Source organism: Pteronotus mesoamericanus, unplaced genomic scaffold (assembly GCF_021234165.1).
Source record: "Pteronotus mesoamericanus isolate MK-2021 breed Mesoamerican mustached bat unplaced genomic scaffold, CSHL_Meso_final contig_116, whole genome shotgun sequence".
In the NCBI taxonomy this organism is placed as follows: Eukaryota; Metazoa; Chordata; class Mammalia; order Chiroptera; family Mormoopidae; genus Pteronotus; species Pteronotus mesoamericanus.
Window position 1 is genome coordinate 30,489,940 of NW_026555027.1, and position 26,820 is coordinate 30,516,759.

At 36.1% G+C, this 26,820-nt stretch overlaps 1 protein-coding gene across 1 annotated transcript in view; it reads right to left on the bottom strand.

The window, feature by feature from the left end:
- Positions 1–26,541, bottom strand: part of ZBBX (zinc finger B-box domain containing) — a 100,436-nt gene extending 73,895 nt beyond the window's left edge. Inside the window, 6 exon segments of the mRNA XM_054576928.1 lie at positions 5,703–5,812; positions 6,701–6,749; positions 13,248–13,338; positions 17,651–17,764; positions 21,900–22,015; positions 26,476–26,541. Coding sequence (XP_054432903.1) covers positions 5,703–5,812; positions 6,701–6,749; positions 13,248–13,338; positions 17,651–17,764; positions 21,900–21,967 — 432 coding nt within the window. The 5' untranslated portion in view covers positions 21,968–22,015; positions 26,476–26,541.
- Between the last annotated feature and the right edge of the window lie 279 nt (positions 26,542–26,820).

The following is a 26,820-nucleotide window of genomic DNA, read 5'->3' on the forward strand; positions in this document are numbered from 1 at the left end:
GGCTTGGAGAGATGGTGTCAGAAAACCTATGACAAGGAGCTCACATTCCCTTTGATACTCTTTTATCCCCCGCTTAGGGTGCCCACCACCATTCTCCCCCTCCTTCCTCTGCTCTCATACCAGGGAAACATCAGCATAAAACACATGCGGTAGACTGGGGAGAGGTTGACCAAGCTCTTCGGCCTAGTCCTGGTCAGTGGTGGATTGAAATGTGCAGTACAGTGATGCTTCGCAAACTCTAATGTACACATGAACCATCTGGCCATCTATTGCCAGGTAGACTCCAGTTCAGAAAGGCTGAAATGCCACCTGAGATACTGCATTCTAACCAGCTGCTAGGTGAGACCATGCAGCAGCTGGTGCACAGACCACACACTGAGGAATCAGGCTCTAGAATGCATTAAGACACAGAAAAACTGACTAATTCTTATCAAATATCCAACAGACATTTTAAGTCCATTAATTTTTAAAAACTGTGTTAAGTCCCCATATGATGACACAATCACCTACAATAATGGAGATTTATTCAATGTAAAATGATTAAGGCAACACTACAAAAAGGTTAAAAGAGTGAGAAACTTTTATGTAACTGTAATGAAACTAAAAAGGAAGGCTAGGATCAAATAACAATATTCACAACATTTAGTGAGCATTTACTCACTGTTCTAAGGGCTTCACATATCTCATTTGCTCCTTACAACAATCCTCTCAAGTGATAAAGGTCATTGTATGTCCATTGTCAAGATGAGGTACCAAGAGAACATAATGATTAAAAATTTGTCAGGTAGTACAGCTAAGAGAGCTAGAATTTCAACCTCACATTCTGACTCAAAGCTCAAGCTTTTTCCCACAATCCACATTACTATTCATTAAATCAATTATTGAGCATTAATTTAAGTATTAATCATTTATTGAAAAAACGATAAAATCTGCAATAAAATAAATGAATAAAATAAATATTTCAATGACTGCATGTGCTGGTATTTGTCAAAATCCAAAAGTATTTTTTTCCAATGTCAAAAATCCAAATATATATTTTTTCAAATGTGATTAGCTATACAGCACTGGATTTTTTGTTTAAGAGGGAGAAAAATAAACACTATCCCTACTATGGGAACTAGTCTTACCCTTTCAACTCTTATTTCAAAAGCTACAGTCTCTTAAAGAAATGATGATAAACATATCTAAATCCATAATTTTTCAAGTCCAAAATCAATTAAAAACTGTAATTCCAGATACATATATGGTAGCATCCTTGTATTAGTATATATTTTAAAGTGTATTCTGCTTTTTATTTTACTTATCTGTTAATATTTTAATAAATTTCTTATAAACACTCAGCAATGGTTTTACAATGCAATATAGAGGACAGAAAGTCAGTTTCAACACATAATTCTAAGCCAAGTATCTGTTGACAACAGACTTTTAATGGAAGTAGCTGAACAGACGCTATAAACTGGAAGATCAAAGCTGGAGTAGCAGAGTAAGCTTATATATTTTGTTATACAAGCACATTTGGATTTAAATTGGGTTAAAATGACCGCCAACTGGAAAATCTTTTTAGGCAGTGTGCATAACTAGCAGGAACATACTAAGAACATAGATAAGCACTCCATTCCACCACAGACGCTTCTCCACTGATGGAATACCCAAGTGCAGTTTCAGTAAACACCTTTTTAATTTGATGAAGGCTAGACCAGTCAGTTGTACCAAGTCTTCAGAAACCACTGGAGTTTAATTAAATGATACACTTTTGCCAAATTAATATACAATTTTTAACTATCCATTTCACTTTTGCCATGTAGAAACGGCCTAAAGTTACCATAACTTCTTTATAAAAGAAAAAAAAATAGAAGTTTGGGATTTTATTTTCACCATCAATCTATGTGAATGCATCAGGACATAAGAAAACATGCCAAAAACAAAAGCACGTAATTTATTGTCTCCTAACAATATACCACGTACAAGGCTGAATATTTCACGTGCATTAACCCACTGTCCTGAATAACTCAAAAGTATAGGCTACTGTTATTCACAGTATTCCATTATACAAATGAGAGAAGAGAAATTAGAAGAATCAATTCATATGTTAAAGGTCACTTAGTTAACAGATAAAGTTGAGACTGAAACCCGCAAAATACAAGCTCTTAACTGCTACCCCAATATACAACTTTCCCTCATGAAGACCCCATCATAAGGTATAGGAAGGTTGACTTTAATTCCCCAACCAGCATTATCACCTAGAATGACGGAAGCTAAAACACAGGATAACCTTGCTCAGAGTTAAGCACTATCACAGTCTACTTCACAGATCTGCTAGCTTCAATTTTTAAACAAGTTATTGTTGTGTTTTGACAAGTATATTATTTTCATCACATCAAAGAACATCCTTTATTAAAATCTTAGTGAAATGTTTAAGTATATTTAGCACCTAAATCCCAGCTTCTATATACTACAGTTTCAAGCAAATCATCTTTTTAATCACTCAGCAAAGGCATGGGAAATGACGTCCCAGCAAAGGCATATGTCATTTAACCTGCCCAGGAAGTCATTTCCTTGCATTTCCTACTCCATGGATAAACTGAGACTTTATTTTCAGGTCAAGTCCTACCTACATATGCCACACTGTTCAAATTCCACAACCTTTAAAAAGTGCTCAGCACAGACAGGATCCCAGAGAAATACTGACCCATAGTTACTACATAAATCCTTTTTCAGATCATGAACAATGAACCTCAACAATTCAATTCAGCCAATAAGTCCCTTTCATACTTCTAGCTTCAAAAATATTTTGTTTATATTTTTAAACATTTCTACATAAATACAATTGGCTAATATTCTTTCAATTATTGTCCACCATTACATCAAATACTATAATAGTATGATGTAATAGTAAGAGCATTTTACCAACATCCAGAGTTTTATATTTAATATTGTTTTTAGCCCTTTATCAAACTCACAGCATTCTAACTCTGACCCTCTACTATGAAATAAAGTTAGTAAAATAGACTTAAATCAGAAGTGATTATGGCTAAATTCTCTGAAACTACAATAAATTCCATAATATCAGTTATAATCATTAAATTCTTTGGGAGAAAAACTGCTTCTCAAGTATGTGTGATATATTAAATTACAAAAGGAATGGGAGTATCTTCAATACTGAGAGAAAAATATGTCTAAAGTTTATACTACAGACAAGTTTTAAAGAAATGACTCATTCAACAAATATTTGTTGAGTACCTGCTAAGTTGCAGGCATAGATGGTGCACCCACAGCAGCAAACAAAATGAAATCACCATTCTCATGAAGTTTACATTAAATGTGCGTAGAAAACAAACAAATGCACATTATAAGATGACAACTGCTATGTATACAAGTGAAGAAGCTTCATACAACCAGAGTTCAACTCAGCTATTGCTATTTTATAAAGGGCAGTTGCGGTAAGTAACATTTGAGTTGACTTTTGTTGCTATGAGGGGACTATGGGGGTAGAAAATTTGTTGGAGATAAACTAAAGTTCAATTTTGAACATTTTAAGTTAGTGATTCCTGTCAGACATCCTACTAAAGGTGTTGATTGGCAGACTGAGTTAAAAGTTCAAGGGGAGAGGGATGAGTCAGAGATGTATATCTGGGAGCAGTCAAAGTAGAGATGGCCTTTAAAGCCAAGAGAATGAATGAAATTACCGAAAGAGCAAGTATAGAGAGACTAGAGAAGAGGACTAAGGACCGAGGACTGTGGCATCGCAATGTTAAGGGGTCAAGAATACAGAAAACCAACAAAGACAGTTGAAAAAGGATAGTTAGCAAAATAAAAGGAAACCAAGAGAGAATGGTGTTTCAGAGAAAGCCAAGTGAAGAGTCATCGGAGAGGAGAGGGATATTGTATCAAATATTACTGATAGATTAAGAACTGAGAATAGACCACTGATAGATAAATTAAGAGCTGAGAATTGAATGTAGAAGTCACTGGCAACTATCATAGGAGCAGTTGCTGGACACTAATGGAGGGTCAGTACTGAATGGAGAGGGTTCAAGAAAGAATGGAATTTAGCAGTTCCAATTTTGGGTGTATACCCCAAATAGTTGAAAGTAGGGACTTGGACAGATATTTGTACACCCATGTTCACAGCAGCATTATTCATAGTAGTCAAAATGTAAAAGCAATCCACTGTCCATCAATAGACGAATGGATAAACAAAATGTGGAAAACACACTCAACGGTCTGTTATTCAGCCTTAAAAATGAAGAAAATTCTGATACAGGCTACAACATGGATGACTCTTGAAGGCATTATGCTAAATGAAATACGGACAATACTATTTAATGATAGAAAACAAATACTATGTGGTTCCATTTATATGAGAAGCCTAGTTGTGAAATTCACAGAGGCAGAAAATAGAGTAGAGGTCGTCAGGAGCTGAGGGGAGGAGGAAGTGGGGAGTTATTGTTTCCTGGGTGCAGAATTTCAGTTTTGCAAGGTGAAAGGAGTTCAGTGGCTACATAGTGGAGAGGGTAGCACTGCAACGTACTTAATGCCACTGAACTGTGCACTTAAAATGGCCAGGGCGGTAACTTTTAAATTACGGTGTATTTCACAATATTTTTTGGAGCTCATGAATTGACACCTACGAAAAGTTAGAGAGCTGTCAGAAAGCATTATTTTTTTGTATTTTTTTTATGTTCACTTCAGAACTTTTAAGGAAAGAATGAATGTCATTTGGGGGCAAAAAAAAAGATTTGCACATAAATGTACACAGCAGCCTTAAATGTAACAGGGAAAAAAAACTAAAACAAGCCAAATGTCATTCAACATGTGAGGGAATAAACAAATTTTGGTGTACCTATACTACGGAATGCAACTCAGTAATACAAATGGACAAAATACTGATAAATGTAACATGAATGAATCTCCACATGGAGCAAAAGAAAACTTACACAAAAAATATATATACAGGAGTGGGCAAAAAAGGTAAATAATAATAATAATAAATGCAATAATTAATAATACAAGAATAAACTGTGTTTTGCATACTCACTAACTATAAAAATACTTTGCCCACCCCTGTGTGCATGTATGTATATCCCCCTTATAATTCCATTTGTATAATATATAGAAATAGGTACTACTAAATGTAAGGTACTTAAAATCAGAGCAGTGGTTGCCTTTGTGGTAAAGATGAATTGGAAAAGGAACAAGGAACTTTCAGGAGTATTCCATTAACTTGATGGGAGTGTAGACATTTGTCAAAAGGCATATAATTATACATTTAAGATCTGTCCACTTCAAGTAAGTAAAATATACCTCAATAAAAAAAAATAGAATGAGAGAAGAGAATATGATGATAGCAAGTATAGCCAACTCTTCAACTGTTACCAAAAGAGAAGTACAGAGGGAAATGGGGGGGACAAAGGAGAATGTTCGTTGTAGTTTTAGCTTTAGTTGTAGACAGAAGACACTGCAGCATGTCTGTATGCTGACAGGCATGACCCAAGGCAGAGAGGGTGAGTTAAGCTAGTGTCTTAAACAGGAATGAGAGGACGCGCTTCCATGAGAGGCAGGCCTTCCCCAGCAGCATGCACACCTCACCCTTAACACGAGCCACAAAGGAAAAGTATGTGCCTCCCAAGCAGGTTAAGTTGGGAGAAGTGTCTGACGCCATGCCTAAGTTCTATTCTCATATCTTATCCTGGTGTACCTACTAGCAGCGCGGCTTTGTTCTCACACTGTCCACAAAGCTTCCCTTTTATCTTGGGTTTTTCACTTCCAGAAGAATTTGCCATTTTATAATTAAGCGGTTGTCTTACTGACTCTGGAAGAAAAAAATAAGTCAGACTAATCACTTTAAAATATGATGCTTAGATTTCTGATTGATAAAGTAATGAAAGTATACATATTTCTAAATTCTCAAATAATATTAAATACTAGTTACCTAATAATAATAACGACATGTAGCCAAGCCTAATCCTCCCAGTAGGCTGGGGAGCTCACATCCCCGTCCGGTGACCACAGGGCCACACACACCCACCCATATCCACCCTGCTTAAAACTCACTTAAGCTGGACACGTGAAGGTATAGGATGTAGTAAGTGTTAAAAACTGTGCTCTTGATAGAATACCTACGGATCCTGTCCCATCTCGGGATCAAACTGAAGCCCACAGAGAACATCTTCTGTAATAAATGTTTTATATATATAACTTGTTCTATCAAATCATCTCAACTATTCAAATTAAATGCGTTTATCCTCAATTAAGAAGTCATCCATTTGAAATTAGTACATATTCAAAATTGATTTTGGTTTTTGCTATTGTCAAAATGTTTTAAAATATAAAGGAATTTTTCAATATTCTTTTAATTTTCTAGAGTAAAATTTCAATTTATTATTTTATACTGAAAAATTCTTATCTTAGTTAAAAATTATATTAATAAACTATAAGGACCAGTGCTAGGAAAGTCCTCACTATTAAAAAATGCTATATTATAATCATATTCTAAGTTGACATTCTTTGACAATAAAATAAGCCTCCCCCCCAAACATAAGTGAAATGTATTTTGAATATCAAAAGCAAAGAGTCATCATTTGGGGATTGAGAATCTTTATATTTAATGAACAATTCTAGCACTTTAATTTTCTTTGTAATTCAAATGTAGAAGAAATTCTATCAGTAGCAGTTAATAATACAGTGGTAAATTGTTTACCTTGAAGCTGCTCCTTCAGCAATTTTAATTTCAATTTTCCAGGAGAAAACTGTATTAATGAAATAGATATTATTTGTTACATATACATTTTCTTATTCAAAGAAAGTCTAAGTCATTAACAAAAATATTAGAAAGCTATAAAATTTTAGTACATCTTGAACAAACCAAACATTTTGAGAGAATAGTATAAAATTAATAGGTTGCCCTGAAAGCATAAAAAGCCTTTTAATTAAATTAATAAAAATATAAATTTTGTAAATATGTAAAAACCAGTCTTTTAAATATGCCATAAATTATTTGTTAAATAAAAATCATTATATATCATCAAGAAAAGATTTTAGGACAAAACTACTGTTCAAATATTAAAGTTTTCTCTATCTCTGATTTTTCCGAAAGGCACAAAGTCAAATATATATGTCGACTGAGTCTAAACTGAATTTTGACTGAGCTACTCTGCTTACATAACTTGAGGCACCAATATTATTATCGTATTTGCCCAATTTAGAGAACTACATGCTTAAGGATCATAAATTTAACCTTCAAATATATTATTCATGATCCCTGACTTTCCCAAGTTGTAGCCAAAAATATAGATATATATGGGTAATTAAGACTCACTGCTAGGTATTTCAGATAAATATTTGCTTAAAATCCTGGAATTTAAGATTTAAAGAAATAAAACAGACTCGCCAATTGCACATACTTGCTTTGGTCTTATTAAAACCTACATTCAAAATACACAAATGAATGTAGTAGACAAGATGCACATTTACACAGACGCTGTCAATGTATGCCTAGTTTTCAATTTGCAATTTGCATGCTCAATTGCCCAATTTGTACATGAGAATATGAGAACAATGTTTGCCTCTATGTCTTTGGTGGTACCAAATGCAGTCATCTGAAAATCTCAGCCTAATTATTTTCAGTGAATCTAGTGGTTTTGCTTCAAAAGGACATTTGTTGTTCATATTCTTTAAGTAGTTACTCAGATGCTGTGTACCAAACACAGCAAAAAAGAAAATAGGATTGACATAAGCAATTCTTAGTGAATCACGCTTTTATTTTTAAACTTGCAATGTTATACAAGTTACAAATAATTTAATCTCATTTTTTATAACCAAATTATCTAATAATATTACCTTAATGATTACATCTGAATTGCAACATGTTCAATGTAGTTATAGGCTACCTGGGCAGAATGGATTTGCTAAAGCAAACTGAACCCATTGTTAGGAAAATTAGGGAAATGTTATACTTCGTTTTTAGTATTGTGAATAATATTTCCCTGCTCATATTTACTAAAAATAACTCGAACTGCATAAAAAAATATTGCAATGAACAAACTGCTAGCTGCTATTTTTCAGAAAACAGAATATCTTCCTAAGCCTGCCTTTTATCTGTTTGGGAGAGTTGAGGGTGGAGTAGGGCTGGACCAGTGACACACACACACACATCCATGCATATATACAAATACATGCACATACATATGGGTATATGTATATGCATATGTAGGTATATCCAAATATCAGTAATGCAATATGCTGAAGCTTAGGGCCTATTATCCCTCTTATGCCTCCACCAGCAGATAATAAAAGGGTGCCATCAGGGACCAGGGCAGTTTAGTGGCTCTACCACACTGACATATCCATCTGGGCCACTGGGGTCAGACAGACTACAGTGTCATCATCTGCCTCCCTGGTATTCACAGATGCCTCCAAACTCCCTCCAATGCCCTAATCTGCCACGCTGGACCCACACTCCTCCCACAAGCCACCTTTTCAAATATACTCATTCTTAATCTAATTAGCACTTGACCTTTGCTGTTCCCTACTGTTTGTCCTTCTGCCCAGGCCCTCCTGCCAGTTGACAGAGCACTTATAAAACAGTCATTTAACTATCTTATGTCTTCAACTTTTCCTAAAAATACCTCTTCCAAAAGCTCACATGCATTGGACCTATCTTTCTTCCAACACAACGTCCTCCACAGAATTCTCCAGAGGAACTAGATCCATTTCTACTCCCTTTCACTCACCAGGAGAAGAAATTTTTTCTCCCTGTTTGCTCCTCAGTGCTGCCTCCAGAGAACTGCTCTGCTCTTATCATTCAGCTGCGTCTGCTGAAGGTTCTCACCATCCACTTCCTGCCTTTATCAATACCCAGAATCCTCGTGCACCTGAAAGTCAGTGATCTGCCTGATATTTCTCTTCATCACATTTCTGGGGGATGATGATGGAGACTTCAATGTCCATGTTCACCTGACATCCTGAAGCTGAAAACCCTCCAACATGCTGACTACTATGAACTTCCACGTGTCTCTTTCAGCCACTTGACCACTATGACCACCACACCTTGAACCTAACCAGATATCTGTATGGTGACACCTTCAAAATGCCAAAGTCAGAGTTTCTCAGTGCTAAATCACCTTTCCTCCTCCCCCTTAAGCCTCCCATACCTACCTAGGATTGTGATGAAATCCCAATTGAGTCCCTTATAAATCCATGCTGAACAACTCCAATGGGTTCTTATGGCCCTTCCACAACTTCTGTATTCATTTGTTGCTAATCTTCAATCACCCATATGTATAACCCAAAACTTCTCCATTCCAAAAAAACTCAAGTTTACCCCATTTTTCTTCCTTAATTTGAGCAGATGATCTTGCCTTCAATTTACGAAGAATGCTGAGGTCTTCCCGTTGGGAGGTTTCCACAGCTTCCTCTGCCTCAGTCCCCATCAAATAAAACCTCTAAAAATTTACCCTTACTGCCACTTGCTTTTCTCCCATCTTTCTTGTCTCAGAGAAAATGCATCCTCCTTCCCTTTGGTGAAGAACTCCTTAATGGACCACCTCTTCCAAGATTACACCCCAGAAACTGATGCCTTTCTCATTTGCATCTTTAATCTTCACTCCACTTTCGTGAGTCCATCTCTCCACGACATACTGATTCATCTTCTCCCTGAATCTAAAAAATAGTATTATACAGCCTTTCCTTGATCCTGTTAGACCCTTGAGGGGCCATCCTTTTTCTCATGATCACGGAAACATTAGCCTTTACTCACTGCCATCTGCCTTTTTCAGCCACTTGAAAGTACTTTTACATCTAATGACCCAATCATCAAACCATATTCAGTGTTTCTAGAAATTCTCATTCTCCACAAAGAGATATTTTAAATTGATATTCAGGTAATGTTACAATTGGCCTCACACATATTACCTCACACACAACCCAAAACTCTGTGTAGTTAGGAAGTGACACTATGCATGTTTACAAACATGGTGACACAAACACAGAAAGGTCAAATAACCTGCCTAAAATCACAGAGCCAATAAAATGAATGAGAAATTTAGTCTAAACAGGGTTTCTTGACCTCGGCCAGGATAATTCTTTGCTGTGAGGGCTGTCCAATGCACAGCAGGATGTAGAACAGCATCCCAGCCTGCAGCCATTCACTTCCATTAGGAAGAAACAATAACCACTACAACAACAACGACACCACCACCAAAGACAAAAAACCCTTTCCTGGTGACAACTAAAAAATGTCTCTAAACATTGCAAAATGTCTCCTAGTGACAGGGGTGAGGGGTAGAAGGGGACTGACCCCTGTGGAGAAATGCTGGTCTAACACTAGACTCAAAACTGTGTCCACTACACAATGCATTCGGCAATGTTGACTTCTCCATGTTTTCTAAAAACACTCTCCTTCCCTTTCCTCTTCTATGAAATCACATTACTTTGATTCTACTCCTACCATTTTTCTCTTCTCAGGCTCCGTTTATTGCAGAGCTGGCAAATTAGGACCAGACTGAAAGCCTGCACTCCAACTCTTGGCCCTGGCACTTGACCTTCAGCAAGTTATTTAACCCTTTTGATGGTAAATTACTTCATCTGTGGAACTAAAAAAGGAACAACTGCCTTTTGAGAGTGACATAAGTACTTAATGAGATAAAACGGAAAAAGCAGCTAAACTGTTGACTGGTATAAAACAGATAGAGAGTAAATATTAAAGTTCTCTTTGCCTCCATAGACTTTGAGCTTTACCCTTCACACCTGCCCTCTCTGAGCTTGATCCTTTGTATCTTCCTTCTCCTTTTTATAAATTCTTAGGAACCAATTTACTCTCTCAGCTTCAACTAACACATGAGAATTTGAATGAAAATTCTAAATCTTTGAAATCTGCTAAGAGGGTAGAATTAAATGGTCTCACAAAAAAGAGAGAGATATGTGAAGTGTATTAATTAACTCGGCATGGGGATCCTTTTACAATATATATGTATATTGAATCATCACATTGTACACCTTAAATACTTAACAATTTTGTCACATATACCTCAATAAAGTGGTGGAGAGGGGAGGAATGGAGGGAGGGAGGAATGGAGGAAGGGAGGAAGGGAGAAAGGGAGGGAGGAAGGAAGGAAGGAAGGACCGGTCTAAATCGATACCCCAGAACTTTTTTTCTAACTTCCTTCTTTATTCTACTTCCTAGCCAACTTAGGCTGCGATATCAATTACATTCTTCCTCTCCTTTATCACTGTTTTTCTGGTCCAATATTTTCCTTTTTATTTATTCTGCTACATTTTATGTTAGACTCTTCTTATCTGAATCTCTAGATGTTTTTAATAGTCTTTCTGCCTCTATAGCAGTGGCCTCCAATGTAGCATGTACACATGCCTGAGGGGCTCAGGAAAAAATCAGAGAGAAGCAAAGAAACATTTATTTATGTTTACATTATTTATGTTTAGTGGCACTTCCTAACTACACAGAGTTTTGGGTTGTGTGTGAGGTAATATGTGTGAGGCCAATTGTAACATTACCTGAATATCAATTTAAAATATCTCTTTGTGGAGAATGAGAATTTCTAGAAACACTGAATATGGTTTGATGATTGGGTCATTAGATGTAAAAGTATTTTCAAGTGGCTGAAAAAGAAAGGCAGATGCCAGTGAGTAAAGGCTAATGTTTCAGTGATCATGAGAAAAAGGATGGCCCCTTATCCATATTTTGCACATGGTATATTAAAAAACAAGTGTGTGTGTGTGTGTGTGTATAAAATTCTAGTTATAAATAAAGAGTTCATGTGTACAAAGCTATGCTCAAAATATATTCTTTATTGATGTGATGCAAAATCAAAATAGTTTGGATATCATTTGCTCTATATTTATAAATTCCAACTGCATTAGATAATTGATCAAAATCAACCATCAGAAATCATCATCTTAATCTTGCAACCCCCCTGCTCCAAAGCTGTCAGGGAATTCCATTCACCAATGAAAAAAATAAAGACTCCTAAGAGTATTATTGAAGGCCTTCCCTCCTGTCCTAACTCGCCTTCTACACCCTCCTTCTACATCATCCTCCCATGTTTTCATCCTTCAACTCAATTATGAAGATTGTGAGGACTAGCATTATGATTTATTCATCACTTCTTTTCTTACAAACACATCTAGTAGACTTTCAAATATTTGTAGAACTAAACTATTATTTCCCAAGCACAGATGGTTCATACACTAAATAGTTATGACAAAAATTACATACTGATGCTTTCTATAAATATTTCCATATGTAAATCATCTTTCACATTACATGAGAATTTACTGGAGAATAAGGAAAAGTCACTAAATGACAAAGAAGGCACTTAATAAATACTGAAGAATAAATAAGTCAATAATCACAGACTCAGAATTTTTAATATATCATACATATAAAAACATCTGAAACATAGAACACTATATCTCATAAAGATAATAAAAAATGGAAAGTGGATTATAAAATGTTTAATCCAAAAATTAAAGAAGCTGATTTTAGTTAGAAAATGACATTAAAGAATACAATGCTTTTGCAAAGCCAATAAGTTTAGAAGCATCAAGAAAGATGTTTGTAGATGCCAACTGCCCACTGAAAGTTTAATGATACATACATAAAAAAGGTAAATCTATATAAGTTAAAAATTACAAAGTCATGAATCTTGTGTTTAAGAATTGAGATGAAAATCAGTTTTCTTTACAGGAAGACACTCATCTGGTTTTAATCATACATACAATATAATGATATATTTTATAATACATAGGTAAAAATAAAGCAATCTATAGTAGGGAAACCTGTAAGTTTTTTACCTTGGGTATCCTCATATATGGAATCAACAAGATAAGAATAATAATTACTATTCAAGCAGAACATCAACATATTAAACAAATGCGATATTATGAAAAGGCAGAAAAAAATCTGTCTTTTGTTACATCAAATAACAGCTTTCACCTTAAAACAGAACTACATAGTTGTGTTTCACATACTTGAAACCAGAACTGGACTGCACAGAAAAAAAATTAGTTTAGAAAATTCAGCTCAAAGTGAATTTCTAAAAATTAACATGTAGATGGAAAACAAAAAGATATCTGAATATGAAAGCTCTATATAACTTATAAAAATTAATCATAATCAAATAGTATGCGGAGTTGTTAAAACAAGACTAGGAAGGGAATGCAAGACCAGGAAAATTAATTTATATATTCTTGTTAGCAAATTGCTTGAGAATCAAATAGTGTTTTCTTACCTTAATAACATTTCCTTTATTTTGTGACATTATATGTGATTGATTACCCAATTTGCCCACTTTTCCCGATTTCCAGTGATATCCACTTGACCTTCAATATGTGTAAACAGAAGACAAATGTAACTAGATATATTTTTCCATTTAATGAAAACAAATATATTTTCCTGTTTCAGGAAATGGAAATTCAGTTGTTAAAATGTAACAGACCACAACAAAATGAAAATGAAATATTAATAATGCCACAATATCCTCAGTGACTTTAAAATACAAGGTCTCTCCAGAAGTTCCAGCCATGTAAAATGAAAAAGAGACATTTATTGAATAAGATACAAAAAACATTGTACATTGGACAATGACACCTCAGTCCCCTTTAAAGCAGGCACCTTAGGACCTCACATAGTTTTCCCAATCGCCATTAGCTGCCCCATTGTATTTTCCTGAATCTCATAGACAGTCTGAAATCTCTTCCCTTTCAAAGGTGACTCTAGTTTTGGAAAAAGCCAGAAGTCAGTCACAGGGCCCCACATCTGGGCTATAGTGGAGCTGAGTCACCTGGGTGATTTGATGTTTGGCCAAAAAGCTCTGCAAGAAATACGATGCTTGAGCAGGTGCATTGTGGTTATGAAGCCGCCAGTCATGAGTTGCCCATAGCCACAGCCTTCTCAATCATCTGAATAGTTTCCATGGAGGAATGTTCAAGCTTAATGCAAAATTTGATGTAGATTTGTTGCTCTACTTGCCCAGTCATTTGAATGTGACAGCCACACATGCTCACTTAATGGTGTCTACCGCCCCCACTGACTAGTACAGTGAAGTCATCACTGTTCATTCCATGTGCATGCCAGTCCACTCCCCTTGGCTGCCAGGTTACATTGATGTCACACAGACTGTTCTTGTTATACTAACAATGGCTGGACTTTTTCCAGACAGACCTCACATTGCTCTACCATATTTGGAACTGTTCAGATGAAATGAATAAAAACAAAATGTCCAAACAGATGAAGAATTCTATTTTTTAGACATTATAATGACTAAGTACAGCTTTACTAATTTATAGAAAATTTTAGATGCAGTTTTAAAAGCTAAGGTTCACAAATGTAAAGTAAAATAGTAACAAAAAAAATTCAGCAGATCTACTACATGATCAATTCCTTATTAAAACTTCAAATTATCCATACACTGAAAGGTAACAGAGATTACAAAGAAGGCAAAGTGTTTAGCTTTACAGTTTAGTTTTCAAGGCACCTTTATTTGAGACTCACAAATTTTTTTGAAGTCAACAGAGCAGGGAGTCCAAATCCCATTTAAAAAATAATGAGACAAAAACTTGCCCAAGGTCACAGATAATAAAAAATAAAGGCAAGCTGAGAACACTGGACTTCTAACTTCCTAAGCACTAAGTGGCAGGTTCTCATTGTGGGTATGACATTTACTATCTTTGTGACCTTAGAAAAGCATTTAACTGTTCTGAAAACTCAGTCAAGCTTTAGAATATTTTTTTTTAAATTCTATAAAAGAGCTAATGAAAACTCTCCTGAGGGCTGATTTCAGAAACTCTGATTCACAGACACATTTGTGATCCACTGAGAAGTTCAAAGCAGTGAAGTTCCAAAAAATAGAACTAATAATTGGATCATTAAGAGAAAAGCAGCAAGACACACAATAAACTTTTTCACCTGGAATGATGTACAACATTAAGATGCCTTGATTAAATCAATACTCTGGTTATTTTATAAAAGGTATGTTTATGTCATGAATATTTTTCAAAGAGTTATACTTAAAAATAAATACTACTGAAACTACAATAAACATTTGAATTTAATGGTTCAGAAGGTACTTCATACAAATTTGATGACCATCACTTTTTGCACCAAACAAAAACAAATTTAATATACACAGAGTCTGGTAATATTTATTACCAGCAAAAACACATGAAACATGAACCCTCATTCTCTTAGAGGAGAAAATTACAGACTGTTGAGGACTATTTGAAAGACAATTTCTCCAATGTCTACCAATATGTAAATCACTCATATACTTTGACCTAAAATATACAGGTAGGAATTTATCCCATAAATACTCTTGCCCATATAAGCAAAAAAAAATACATAGAAGTGTGCTGGGAAACCTGCCTGGTTTCAGGAATTCTAACCCTGCCGACAGGAAAAAGGGCCCCAAGGCTGGAAATAATCAAGGAAGCCTTGGGAAAACAGGACACTGAGGAGACAAAACCTGTCCCCCTGGCAGGGGCTGCGCCCCTGCCTCCCTCACATCACCCTGCTTGGCCCTGTGATGGTCAGTTGTTGCTGACAGGTAAGTTTTCCCAAGAGGAGAAGCAACCTAAGACAGACATCAGCTGGTATGGGCAGCAGTCAAGGACTTGGGGAACACGGAGAAAGAGCAAAAAGGCCCGTACCCCTCAGCTCAGCTTGGACATGGCCAGAGACCTCATTCTATCTGAATGAAGTCTCCTTGTCTCTTGGCGGCTCCCTCACCCCGCCTGGCTCAAGTTCAAAACAATACAGGAGACAGTCCTAAACCAGATCTGGTGGTTCCCAGGGAAATCAGGCCTAAAAGTAAAATCTTTAAAGTGTGCTTTGTTTCTCCCTCAAAAGTTATGATAGCCAGCTCATGCTGGGAAGGGAATTTACATTATTCACAGACCCTAACCCTATACACTTTGGCGCTCTTATGTTTACTATGTTTTGTTTAGTCCTCTCCTGTTTACTAGCCTTCTCTCCGACTCATGTAAATCAGTGTGTTCCTGCCATTTGTTTTCTTGAAAACATCATCTGTTCTCTGTGAACATTAATATATTGATGTAATGAGGTAACCTGTGCATTCTGGTTACCTAGCCCCACTGATAACCCTTTCAATAAAAGCCTATGGACAAAGGGGCTCGGGACCTCCCCCACTGGAAGGAAGAGCCATGTCCCCTCTCCTGGCAGACAGAGAAGTGTTTGCAACAACTCGTGTTCATTCCTCCATCCGTGACAACCCCAAGACGGGCTCTGAGGGATTCAGAGCCCCCACTCCCATCTCAGCTGGCCCCGGACAGTAACCCTCAGATCCTGGGGCACCGCACTCCCCGAGACATGCTCCATTCCCGTGGCAGACGTGTATTCATGGGAATATATATAATCCCAAAACACAGAAAACTTAATAAAAATCTGAAAAAGAAGTGCTATTATATCCACACAAAGAAATATTATGTAGCCACTAAAAAAATGAGATAAATGGGTGCTGATTTGGTGGGAGCACTAAGATATGTTAAGTAGAAATATAGGATACAAGTCAATTCACATATATTTATGGATAATCCCATTTGTAAAAACATAAAAGACATCAGCTACACACATATTCATACACACATACATAGGCTTGTATAAAGATATGACATTTGTGGTGAAAAAATTCTTCGTTCTTAAAAGTGGTGTTATAAAATGGGCTGTGAGTCAGCTTAGTGCTAAGAAGAGATAACTGCCATTTTATAATTATCAGTTCTATTTGACTTTTATCATACTTATTTATTATTTTTATAATAAAATCAAATTCTCAGTAAAAATTGTTACAAATATGCAAGCATAATATTAGAAAGTTCTCATAAAATTTCAACTAAAGCACATTGCTAAGAATATTTCAAAGACACTTGAGGGTTTCAATGATTCCTTTATATGTACATATAAACTTCTGCCTCAAAAAGTCTTTTAATAAAGAATAATGTCCCAAAATATTAATTGGCAATCCCCTGTTGATGGCAATTTTATGAGAACAAAGGGCAAATACTACATTGATGTCCTAAACATTCCAAACTATAAATGATTCAGGAGAAAAATGTAACTGAAATAAGCAAATGTAAGAGCAAATAAGGTCCAGAGAAAATAAAACTAATGGAAAAAAATTTTTAAAGCAACATGTCTTATACAAGAAATTCAACTAGAACAAGTTAAAACATTAAAATTAAAAAGTGTTTTTTAATTTTTACTGAATTTATTGGGGTGATATTGGTTAATAAAATTATATAGGTCTCAAGTGCACAATTCTATAACACATCGTCTGTATTTCGTCTTGTGTCAAGTCTCCATTTGTCACCATTCATCGCTCCTTTATTCTCTTCTACCTCACCCCACCTCCCTTTCCCTCTGGTAATCACCATACTGCTGTCCATGTCTATGAGGTTTTTCTGTTTTCAGTATGAGTCTGTTTCTTGTTTGTTTGTTCATTAGATCCCACATATAAGTAAAATCTTATGATATTTGGGAAATTTAATATTGCTCGTTCACCAGGAAAAGCCAGAAAGTATTCTTTCAGGACAGATCTTTATAGGACTTACAATAGTATCTAAAATTGTTCTTTACATAACTCAGTTTATTCCTCTAAAATTCTCTAAAAATGTCACCTACTCTCTTTCTTCCTTGTCTTTGCTCCTTGTTGATTGAAATTCCCGCAGTTTCTTTTCCATCTCTTGGTTCTGCAACTCCAACTGCACTTTCTCCATCCTCAGTTCTTGAGCATTTCTGATGAGAGTTAAAGGCAGAATGTTTATTTGGGCTAAACAAATAAACAAAATCAAGGTTAAATAAGTTTGTATCATCTTTTTCTCTTAAGTAAAATTATGAATAACAAAGAGTGATAAAGTAGTTACTCTCTTTGTTCTTTGAAATATGGTTTCTAAAGCATATGGCCTCTTAGCATTTGCTTTCTATTAATGTTCTCCTTAAACAAGGTATTTCTTAAAATCTTAGACTTTTGTTTTTCCCATTGCATTCCTAGAGGTTTAAATTCATAATTCACTTTACATAGGAGCTATGCCTTTATATGTAAACAAATATCTATGATACACAATAGAAAACAAAGGAAATTTTATTTTTTTAATTTTTATACTATCTCTAAGAATTGAAGAAGTTTGAAGCACACTATTTAAAAAATGATTTTTTTCTGTATAAGGAGAATGGATAGTTTCACTAAACCTTCAGTAAATTTCTACCTTTATGTCATGTATGTATCATCAAACATTTTTTAAGAGCAGAGTCTGCTTGGGGAAAGCACCCACTAAAGGTGTTGGTATAGGAGCCATCAAAAAGAATAAATGGGAATGTTTCCTCTGAAGAAAAGCAGTAAGAAAAGACCTTTCTTTGAGAACAGAGAAAAGCCCCCTTATAGATTCTTATACAAGAGGTTTTGATATTATCTGAATGAAGCTCATCAAACTTTTGACAGAAGCCATTTTCTCCATTTTACAATTCTGTTCTCTAACCAGCATTAGTCATTCAATCTTTCACAGGTGGAAGCCAACGTAGTTGTCTATCTTTTATGATCTATCATGAGTTTAAAACTGCATATTCATTATTATATATTAGTGGTTTACTCTAATCCTCTAGCATGGGCACCCATGCATGCTACAGCAAGGGACCAAATTAAGAATAACAGATATCAGGACTAATTTATATAGATGGTGAACATTCATCAAAGGGCAAGTAGGTTAAAGATATATCCCCAAATGGTCACAATCCAGAAAGATACATGAAAAGTGATAGGAAGCAATGGCTGTCTGGAAGAGTCAGAGAAGCTGCAAAGATATTGATGGAGAGGCATTATTTTCATTATATCTGCTCTACTAGCAGTAATTCAGCCCCTACTACATAAAATCACTGAAGCAGGTAATAGGATATGAGACCCAATGGAGCTTCCAGTATGGAGAGGGACACGGACAAGCATGAAGGTAATTGAGCTACAGCATGATGGTGAACTCACTGAAGATGCACAGGAAGGTATCAGAGCATACAGAAAAGGCACACATATCCAGTCTCTGAGACTGTAGGAACAATTCCTGGAGAAAGTGAAGACTGAGCTGAGCCCTAAGGGATAAAAGGACTTAGCCATTTGTCAAAGGGAGGTGGTAAGAGCAGTGTTCCAGGAATAAAGAAAAGTGTAGGCACAAGTAAAAAGAGCGAGATGTGGGCCAAGGAGCTAGAGGCTCTATGTGACCAGGAGTTAAGTGCAGAATGGAAAAAATGGGAGGAAATGGAACTCCTGAGGGTTACAGTGGCAAGATCATTAGGAGCCATATAGGTTATGAGCAATAAGAATCATTAAAAATTTTGAAAGAATTGATCAGACTTGCTTTTTGGAGAGATCACTCTGGCTGCATAATGGAAAATTTAACAATGGCACAGCCTGGAATCAAGGCAAACAGTTAGGAGACTATTTTAATCATCTTAATGTTAGAGACGATAGAGAAAAATGTGAACATTTCAGAATATAAGAAATTAGAATTAACTGCACTTGGTGACTACCAGAGGTAGATTACTGCCCAAGGGAAGCAACAAAGAAAAAATCTAAGACAATCCCAGGTTTCTTATTGAGTGATAAGGAGGATGTGATGCCATTTCCTGAACCAGATCCCTCTGGGTAGGATCCCAGATCACTTTGAGTTTCCCAGCCCAAAGTATCAAGGGCCTACCATACTTTCCATGTGGCTTCCAGAGGAAGAGTTCAAAAGCACGTATATGACTATGACACTCATTTGCTGAGAGAACTTTTAACATTTCTGAAGTCCTCACTGTGGTACAGGAAATGTTTGAGGCAGAAAAAATGTACTGGCCCACTGACCAAGTGGTCAAGTTTATGGTGGGATTCCCTGTGTCTAGAACAAGATAAAGACCTTCTTTTTGGAACAGCCTTGGACACAGAGCCAGCAGAGCGGGAAGGCCGCTGAAGAAAACTAAGGTTGATCCTACAGAGAGAGAACAAGTCAACATGACAAACCCAAAGGCCAAAAATAACTTACCGAAATGAGTTGGGGGCTGGGAAAGAGGTAGTAAGGAGTTGGAAGACACCATAATATCAGACAAATATCAAGACAATGCCAAATGAAAACAGGCTTGGAACAAGGAAAGGACAAGAAAGGGAGCTCCAGATTAATTACCATAGAGTGGGTGTTCCAGTCCTAGTTTTTATGGGCTATGGATCAAGGGTGGATCAGGGAAACATACAGACCAGAAAATAATGACTCCCCCTCATATCCAAAATAAATTCCAAACTCCTTAGCATGGTATACCAGTAGTTTGTTATCTATATGACCCTGCCTTCTCTTTAATTTTGTCCTATAAATCTTAGCCAACTGGATATGTCTGAAAGCCCCAAACAATGTACTCTCTTTGCCTTTGCCCAAGTTTCACCCAACTAACCGTGTCTTTCACACAAACCTTGGAGCACACCGAACCCTACCCCAGCACTTTGGCTCAGGTTCACATAGCCCCTGTGCTTTCACATCACATCACGGTTCACGCTATATTGTAAATGCGATTTTACTTATTCACATCCTCTATAAGCTATTGTACCTGGTGGCAAATATTGTGACTTTCTACCTTTGTATCTACCATTCCCAGGCACTCTTAATAAATGTCTTTTGGATGAATGTTTGTAAGTATATACACACAGACATGACACATACCACTAAAATCAACTAATGCATGTCCCCTTCTCTTTTTGCATAAAAATGGACAATTGGTAATACTAGCAATTTCATAGCTCCTCATCCACCAAAAAATGGTAATCCTTATCATGATAATGCCATAAATTTGTATTATAACATTTTCCAGCTTACACAATGCTTTTACAGTAAATGGAAAATTAGGAAAGCTCTAAAGACACTGAATAACCACAGGACTATTGATCTGGAACGGGGAAGTCTGAAACTAAAATTAAAATCTGACAGTCTGGCCCTGGTTGGCATGACTCAGTTTGTTGGAGTGTCATCCAAAAACCAAAACACCATGGTTTAGATTCCTGGTCAGGGTGCACGCCGACTGGTCCCCAGTCAGGGTGCATGTGAGAGGCAACCTATTAATGTTTCTCTCCCTCTTTCTCTCCCTCCTTTCATTTCTCTCTAAAAAAAATCACTAAGCACATCTTCAGGTGAAGATTAAAAGTAAATAAATGAATTTTAAATAAATAAATAATAGATAAATGAATGAATGAATAAAATCTGACAGTCTCCCCAACCCATGCTGGTTAACCCTAGTCATATTTGCTAGAAATGTCTTGGGAATTCTTAGTGACTCGCAATAATCTCAAGGGCAAACAACATATTGAACCTTCTGGTATCCCTGCCATGACATAAAATTCCCAAGATACCCAGAACTGCTTGGTTCTGGCTGAATGATCTAGAACAGAAGGTACGCTTTCCAAGAAAGGGGAATTCAACATAACATCTTTTAACTATACAAAGTGCTAGGTTAGTTAGTACTTCTTTTTTTCCTGTTAAAAGGTCACTCAGCCTATTAGTACCCTTAATTTTAAACGTCTTTCATTTTCTTAAGGTTAATTCTTTTTTTTTTAATTTTGAATAAGTGTTACAAAAATATTTATAACTTTGTTATAGTTTTAATACCCCACCATTCATTTACAACCTTTCCCTTTGATTCCTGTGGCATAAATATTTTTATTCCTTATTTTTAAAATTATATAGATGTATAATATTTCAAATGGACTCTTACAGATAAAAATAGCGCTGTGAAGAAAATAGAGACAAGAATCACAAAATTTTAGTTCCATTCTAAACAGTCTCACATGAAAAAAGCATTTTAAATTACAATATACAGAAACTTCAGTAACTATGTCTACTTAAGTAAATATGCATGTACTTACTTATACTTCAGCTTTACAGAATGTCCAGGTTTTCCCCATGGAAGAACTACAAAGTCTTTGGTGTTCATGATTACTATCTTAATACTGTTGAAAAATTATTGTGATTTGTAGAAACTCTTGAAAAAGTAACAAAGAAAAAAGAAGTATATCAGAGGTAAAAAAAGTTAACTTACAAATTTGAAACTACATATAACTCAGAGAAACTTTTAAAACAGAAATTGTTACAAGGGAAAAGGCTAACTCAAAGGTTAAACATCAAAGAATTATTATATATGGTTAATTATTATAAGTAATATAAATTTACTTAGTAATGAAGTTATAAATATAACATTTCTGGCAGAAATAAAATTTTACCAATAATTATGCAGCAAAAGACTGTGGAAATACTCATCTGAAAGTGAAGAATACATTCATAAAGACAAGTAGTGTACATATTCTGGATCATCTTATATTAAGATTATAAAAACAAATATCATGTGTTTGTCCCCATCCAAACATAATATCCAAGGATAAATGTACTGAAGATACAATCCAAATTTTAAAACCTCTTTTTTTACATATACGGTAATGTAAAATGAGAACTAAGGTATGTAATGATTACCCAAAGGCATTTCAATATTGTCATTTAACAAAAAAAATCTAAATGATGCTCTGCCTAAGAGAGAAAATTAGCATATTTAGAAAGAATTCTCAACAAGAAATGAAACAAAAAAGATTTTCTGCCTAATTCCAGGTTAACCAGAAAATTAAATTATTCAGAGCACCCTGTTTCCTGAGTATCCCAATTATTCATGGTTCTATAATAATTTACTCTTCAATGCTGACTGAATCACATAAAAAACTATTTTTATAGGAATAAAATTTTCCAAATTCCAAATACTCTTAAAGAAATGTAAAAGGCAATATCATAGAATCCTTACTCTTAAATGCCCAAACCATTTCATACTACCAGTTTCTGTATGTGTTCCTATGTGCCCATAATCCCTATAAATAGTGAGAAGTCTCTGCTACATGCAAGGTACTGTGCTGAGAGGTATGAAAAAGTCAAGGTCCAAGGATATTTGTTGTTTGGGCTCAAATGGAGTTAAATAGGGTATTTAATACCTATGTATAAAAGCCACAAAACAAACTAGAAATTATAAGGACCCTAAAACATATGTGTGTAATACAAGTGAGAGAATTCAAGCTGGCTAGCATTTTGATTACAGCTTTAAGGAGAAGCAGGGCTTATATGTTATGATATGGATTGCATGAACCTTGCACACTGTAAGAATGTATAGCTCTTGAATGGTGACAAATGACAGATGCCATGTGATTGATGTATAGGTTACACGAGGAGGGAAAAGTGGGCATAAGTTTGGAAATGCAGGCTGAGGACCAGTAATGGGGTGGCTTTAAAGCTTTTGGAATTTACTCTGTAGCTAATGAGAGTCGCTGAAAGTTTTAGAGGGAAAAACATAAAATAACTCTGGAGGTTTTGCGCAAAGACTTAAGGAGAAAAGGCATCAGAATAGGAATAACCAAATGGAAGGCTTCTGTGACTTCAAAGTCTACATAATCAAATGTCTAATTATTTTCATTTCTGTTCTTTAGGGAAAATCATAATTTCAATGATACAACCACTGATCAAAACATTTTTGGGATGTCTCTTTTGAAATGGTCTGCAGGCTCCATCATACCTTCAAAAAACCTATCTACTCTGTTGTGATTTATTTAAAACTGAAAATAATATTGTCCAGCAGAAGTGACTGCTTTGTTTAAATCACCGCAAAATATCAAATCTAGCACAAAAGAGAGCTTTGTACAACCTTGGAGGAAGTTCTGAAGGAATATGTTCTCTGAAGATAACTCCAAAATGGAATGTCACAAAATAATTTTATATTGTAAATTTCATCATGTACTGGTTAGACTAAGCATATTTGTGCCTCTTTGATCAACAAATATTTATGTAGCTGCTCCTCTGGGATCCCTATGACTTGGTACTGAAGTCACAATGGTAAATAACATATGGTATCTTCCCTCAAAGAACTCACAGTAAAAGGGAAGGCCACAAAGCAAGAGCAATACCATCGGATTTCCTGACAGAAGGACACAGGGGGGGCGTCCCCCTCTGAGTCATTTCTCAACCACCCACTTCTCTTTCAAAGCCAAAACCAGCGTCAAAAAGAACTTAAGTTACCATGGAAATGGAAAACGAGGATTCTGTTTGCTTTAGGGGAGGATGCACCTTTGTAGGTAAAATCTTTGTGTTGCTTTTGTCAAAACAGAGATGACAATAGCTATTTTTAAGAAAACCTCCAGGATAATCCTGCTCCTTTAGCATAACGTCTATATCCCTTTTTGATTATAATCAAGAAATTCAACTGTCATCATTACAATTATCATTTAAAAAGTAAAAGAATCTCCAAAGTTAATGTGTCTAAACCATTGTAATTATTTAAATTGCCCTAATTTTATGTATACATTGAGATATACAATACAATTTATATGTGATGTACATACGCGTAAAGTTTATCTGATACACAAAGACTGGAATGAATGAAAGAGAAGTCAGTGAATTTCATTACGACGAGATGATTCAGATTTATAGCTCTGCTGATAACGTGATTTAACCAATAAATGGTCTTGTTCGGGGGGCATTGCACTTCACTGAATGCAATTAGTGAGGTTTCTTCTCAATTAAATGTTTTATCGAGTTACACACATAAACCAATTTTCTTGTAGGAAGGAAAAAGGAAGATTATAATCCTAAATCATGCTGTTCTGCCTGTTTCCTTTAAAAAAAAACCAACAGAGAATTAGTCACCTTTTTGGGGACAGCAAGCATATAACAATGTCATCAGGAAGAAATGCAAAGCACAGAACTTCAGTTGCCTAACGGAACCAGGGAAATACAGATAAAATCCCTATTATGCAAACCTCATAGTTCCACCTGTCCTTAATAGTCACTCAGTTTTTTTTTTATCTTAGCTTAGCTTTTTATCAAAAGCTTAGTAGTTATTTAGAAAATTTTCTAGTTACCTAGTTTATTAGGCTGCATCATTTTTCTGACCCCAACCTTGTTCATCCCCACACAAATACAAACAATATGACCCAAATTACCCATGATGGTTTGATGATCCTTCTACACAGTTCTCAACTCTTAATCTGCCATAAAAAGGAAAATGTAAAGAACTCTTTCATATCAAATATTTTCCTAATTTTACAGCAATATATCTGAACACCATTAAAAACCTTTTGAGTGTCAAATTGCTCTCGTGAAATGTGGAGTCAATTTTTGTCTCTAAACAGTTCGCCATACTCATAGGAAAAACAAACAAACAAACCCAGTTGCTCTGCTTGGTACTCAACATCCTCCATTATGCACTCAAAATCTTCTAAGCTTTATGCTTAATTTTCTACTACTCTGCTCACCAAATTTTCACCCAGCTCCAAGGCCCACTCTACCATGGATATTTCTCCCATCAAAAGTGAGCCTCACCTACTGTGTAGGTATCATGTGAATTACACTCATCTGCTACTATCCTACCTTCTGCTTTTTTGTTTGTTTTTGCTGTTTGCTTTGTTTTCCCAAGTATCTCAAATCCTTAAAGACAATCCCACCATTGGTCTTCGAATCCCCAGCAAATAGTAGAAGGCCTACACTTAGTGTACTGCCAATAATAATGTGCTAAGTTTTAAGTATTTAATATTTTTCTACTTCTTTGAACTTACTGCACAATCCACCTTACAAAAAAATTTTTTTAATGAACACACCACCCGCTTTCCAACTTCAACACATATTTTTATTTTCTCCAGTATCCTACCAGACTTTGATGAGCTTTCCACAAATATACACCTCTTCTGTGACAGATATCCATCCAGTTAGGCACTGAGGAACAAGGTGGACCGGACAGATAACAAACCGAATCCTCACTAAACTTACACGCTAGTAAAGAAATCAGGAAGAAAACTTGAAAACAAATAAAGTGGTTCTGTTAAGTATTGTGTTTTGAAGCAAATCAAGGACAGAGATACTTCCAAATAATTTCAAATAGCTAATTTGTAATACAACTGGCAATATTATGGTAGGTCAGGGCTCACCTCCACATAAACCTCTTAAGATGTTAGAAGGAGCTGCAGGGTTTAGATTTGTTTTTTGTTGCTGTTGCTGTTGTTAGTTGGTTTGTTTTTTTATTAGCATATAGTTTGCGTAGTTTTATCTTGTTAAGTTTCAACTTGATATGACTTTCTTTTTTGAGATTGCTTGCTCTAGATTTAAAAACAAACAAACAAACAAAAAACACAGTATTAAAAAAATACATCTGAGCATCTCTAATGCTGATTTGGGAAAGAAGGAAAAAGTCCCACAGCTACAGATTAGTCAGGGATCTGGCGTCCCTCTCTCTGACCTTTACTTTGGAGGAGTGTACTTGTGGAATGGAAATGGAATGCATGTGGCCGCCCACGCAGAAAGGCGGCTAGGAAAGGTTATGTGATCGTCGTTTCTCACGCACCAAATTTTTTCTAAGGTGCAAATGACTTCAAAGAATAAAAGAGGCTAGCATTTGAAAAGGTCAGGTTGTAGAAGGGGTACCATTGCCGAAGGTCCGGTCTTGCTGCCTGGGGTTCACCCTCGGTTCAAGTCTCCACTAGCATCAGGAGCTGGGAAGTCTTTTGCTTATAGGAAAGGAAGACTTTTCAACTCCTGAGGTCAAGGCCGTGTCCTGCAGCCCGCCGGCCTGGCGCTGCTTCGGGCACCTCGAATGGGCTCAGCAGGAACCTTCCGGCCCGGCGCCCTCGGCTCCACCGGGAACCCAGTCTCTTCCCCCGCGGTGCCACCCGACTCCCTCACCGCCCAGACCCGGCGCGCTGCCCGGCTCCGCCGACCCCGAGGCCCTCCGCCCGCCACCTACCCCGCCGCCGCCGCCTGCCCACCTGG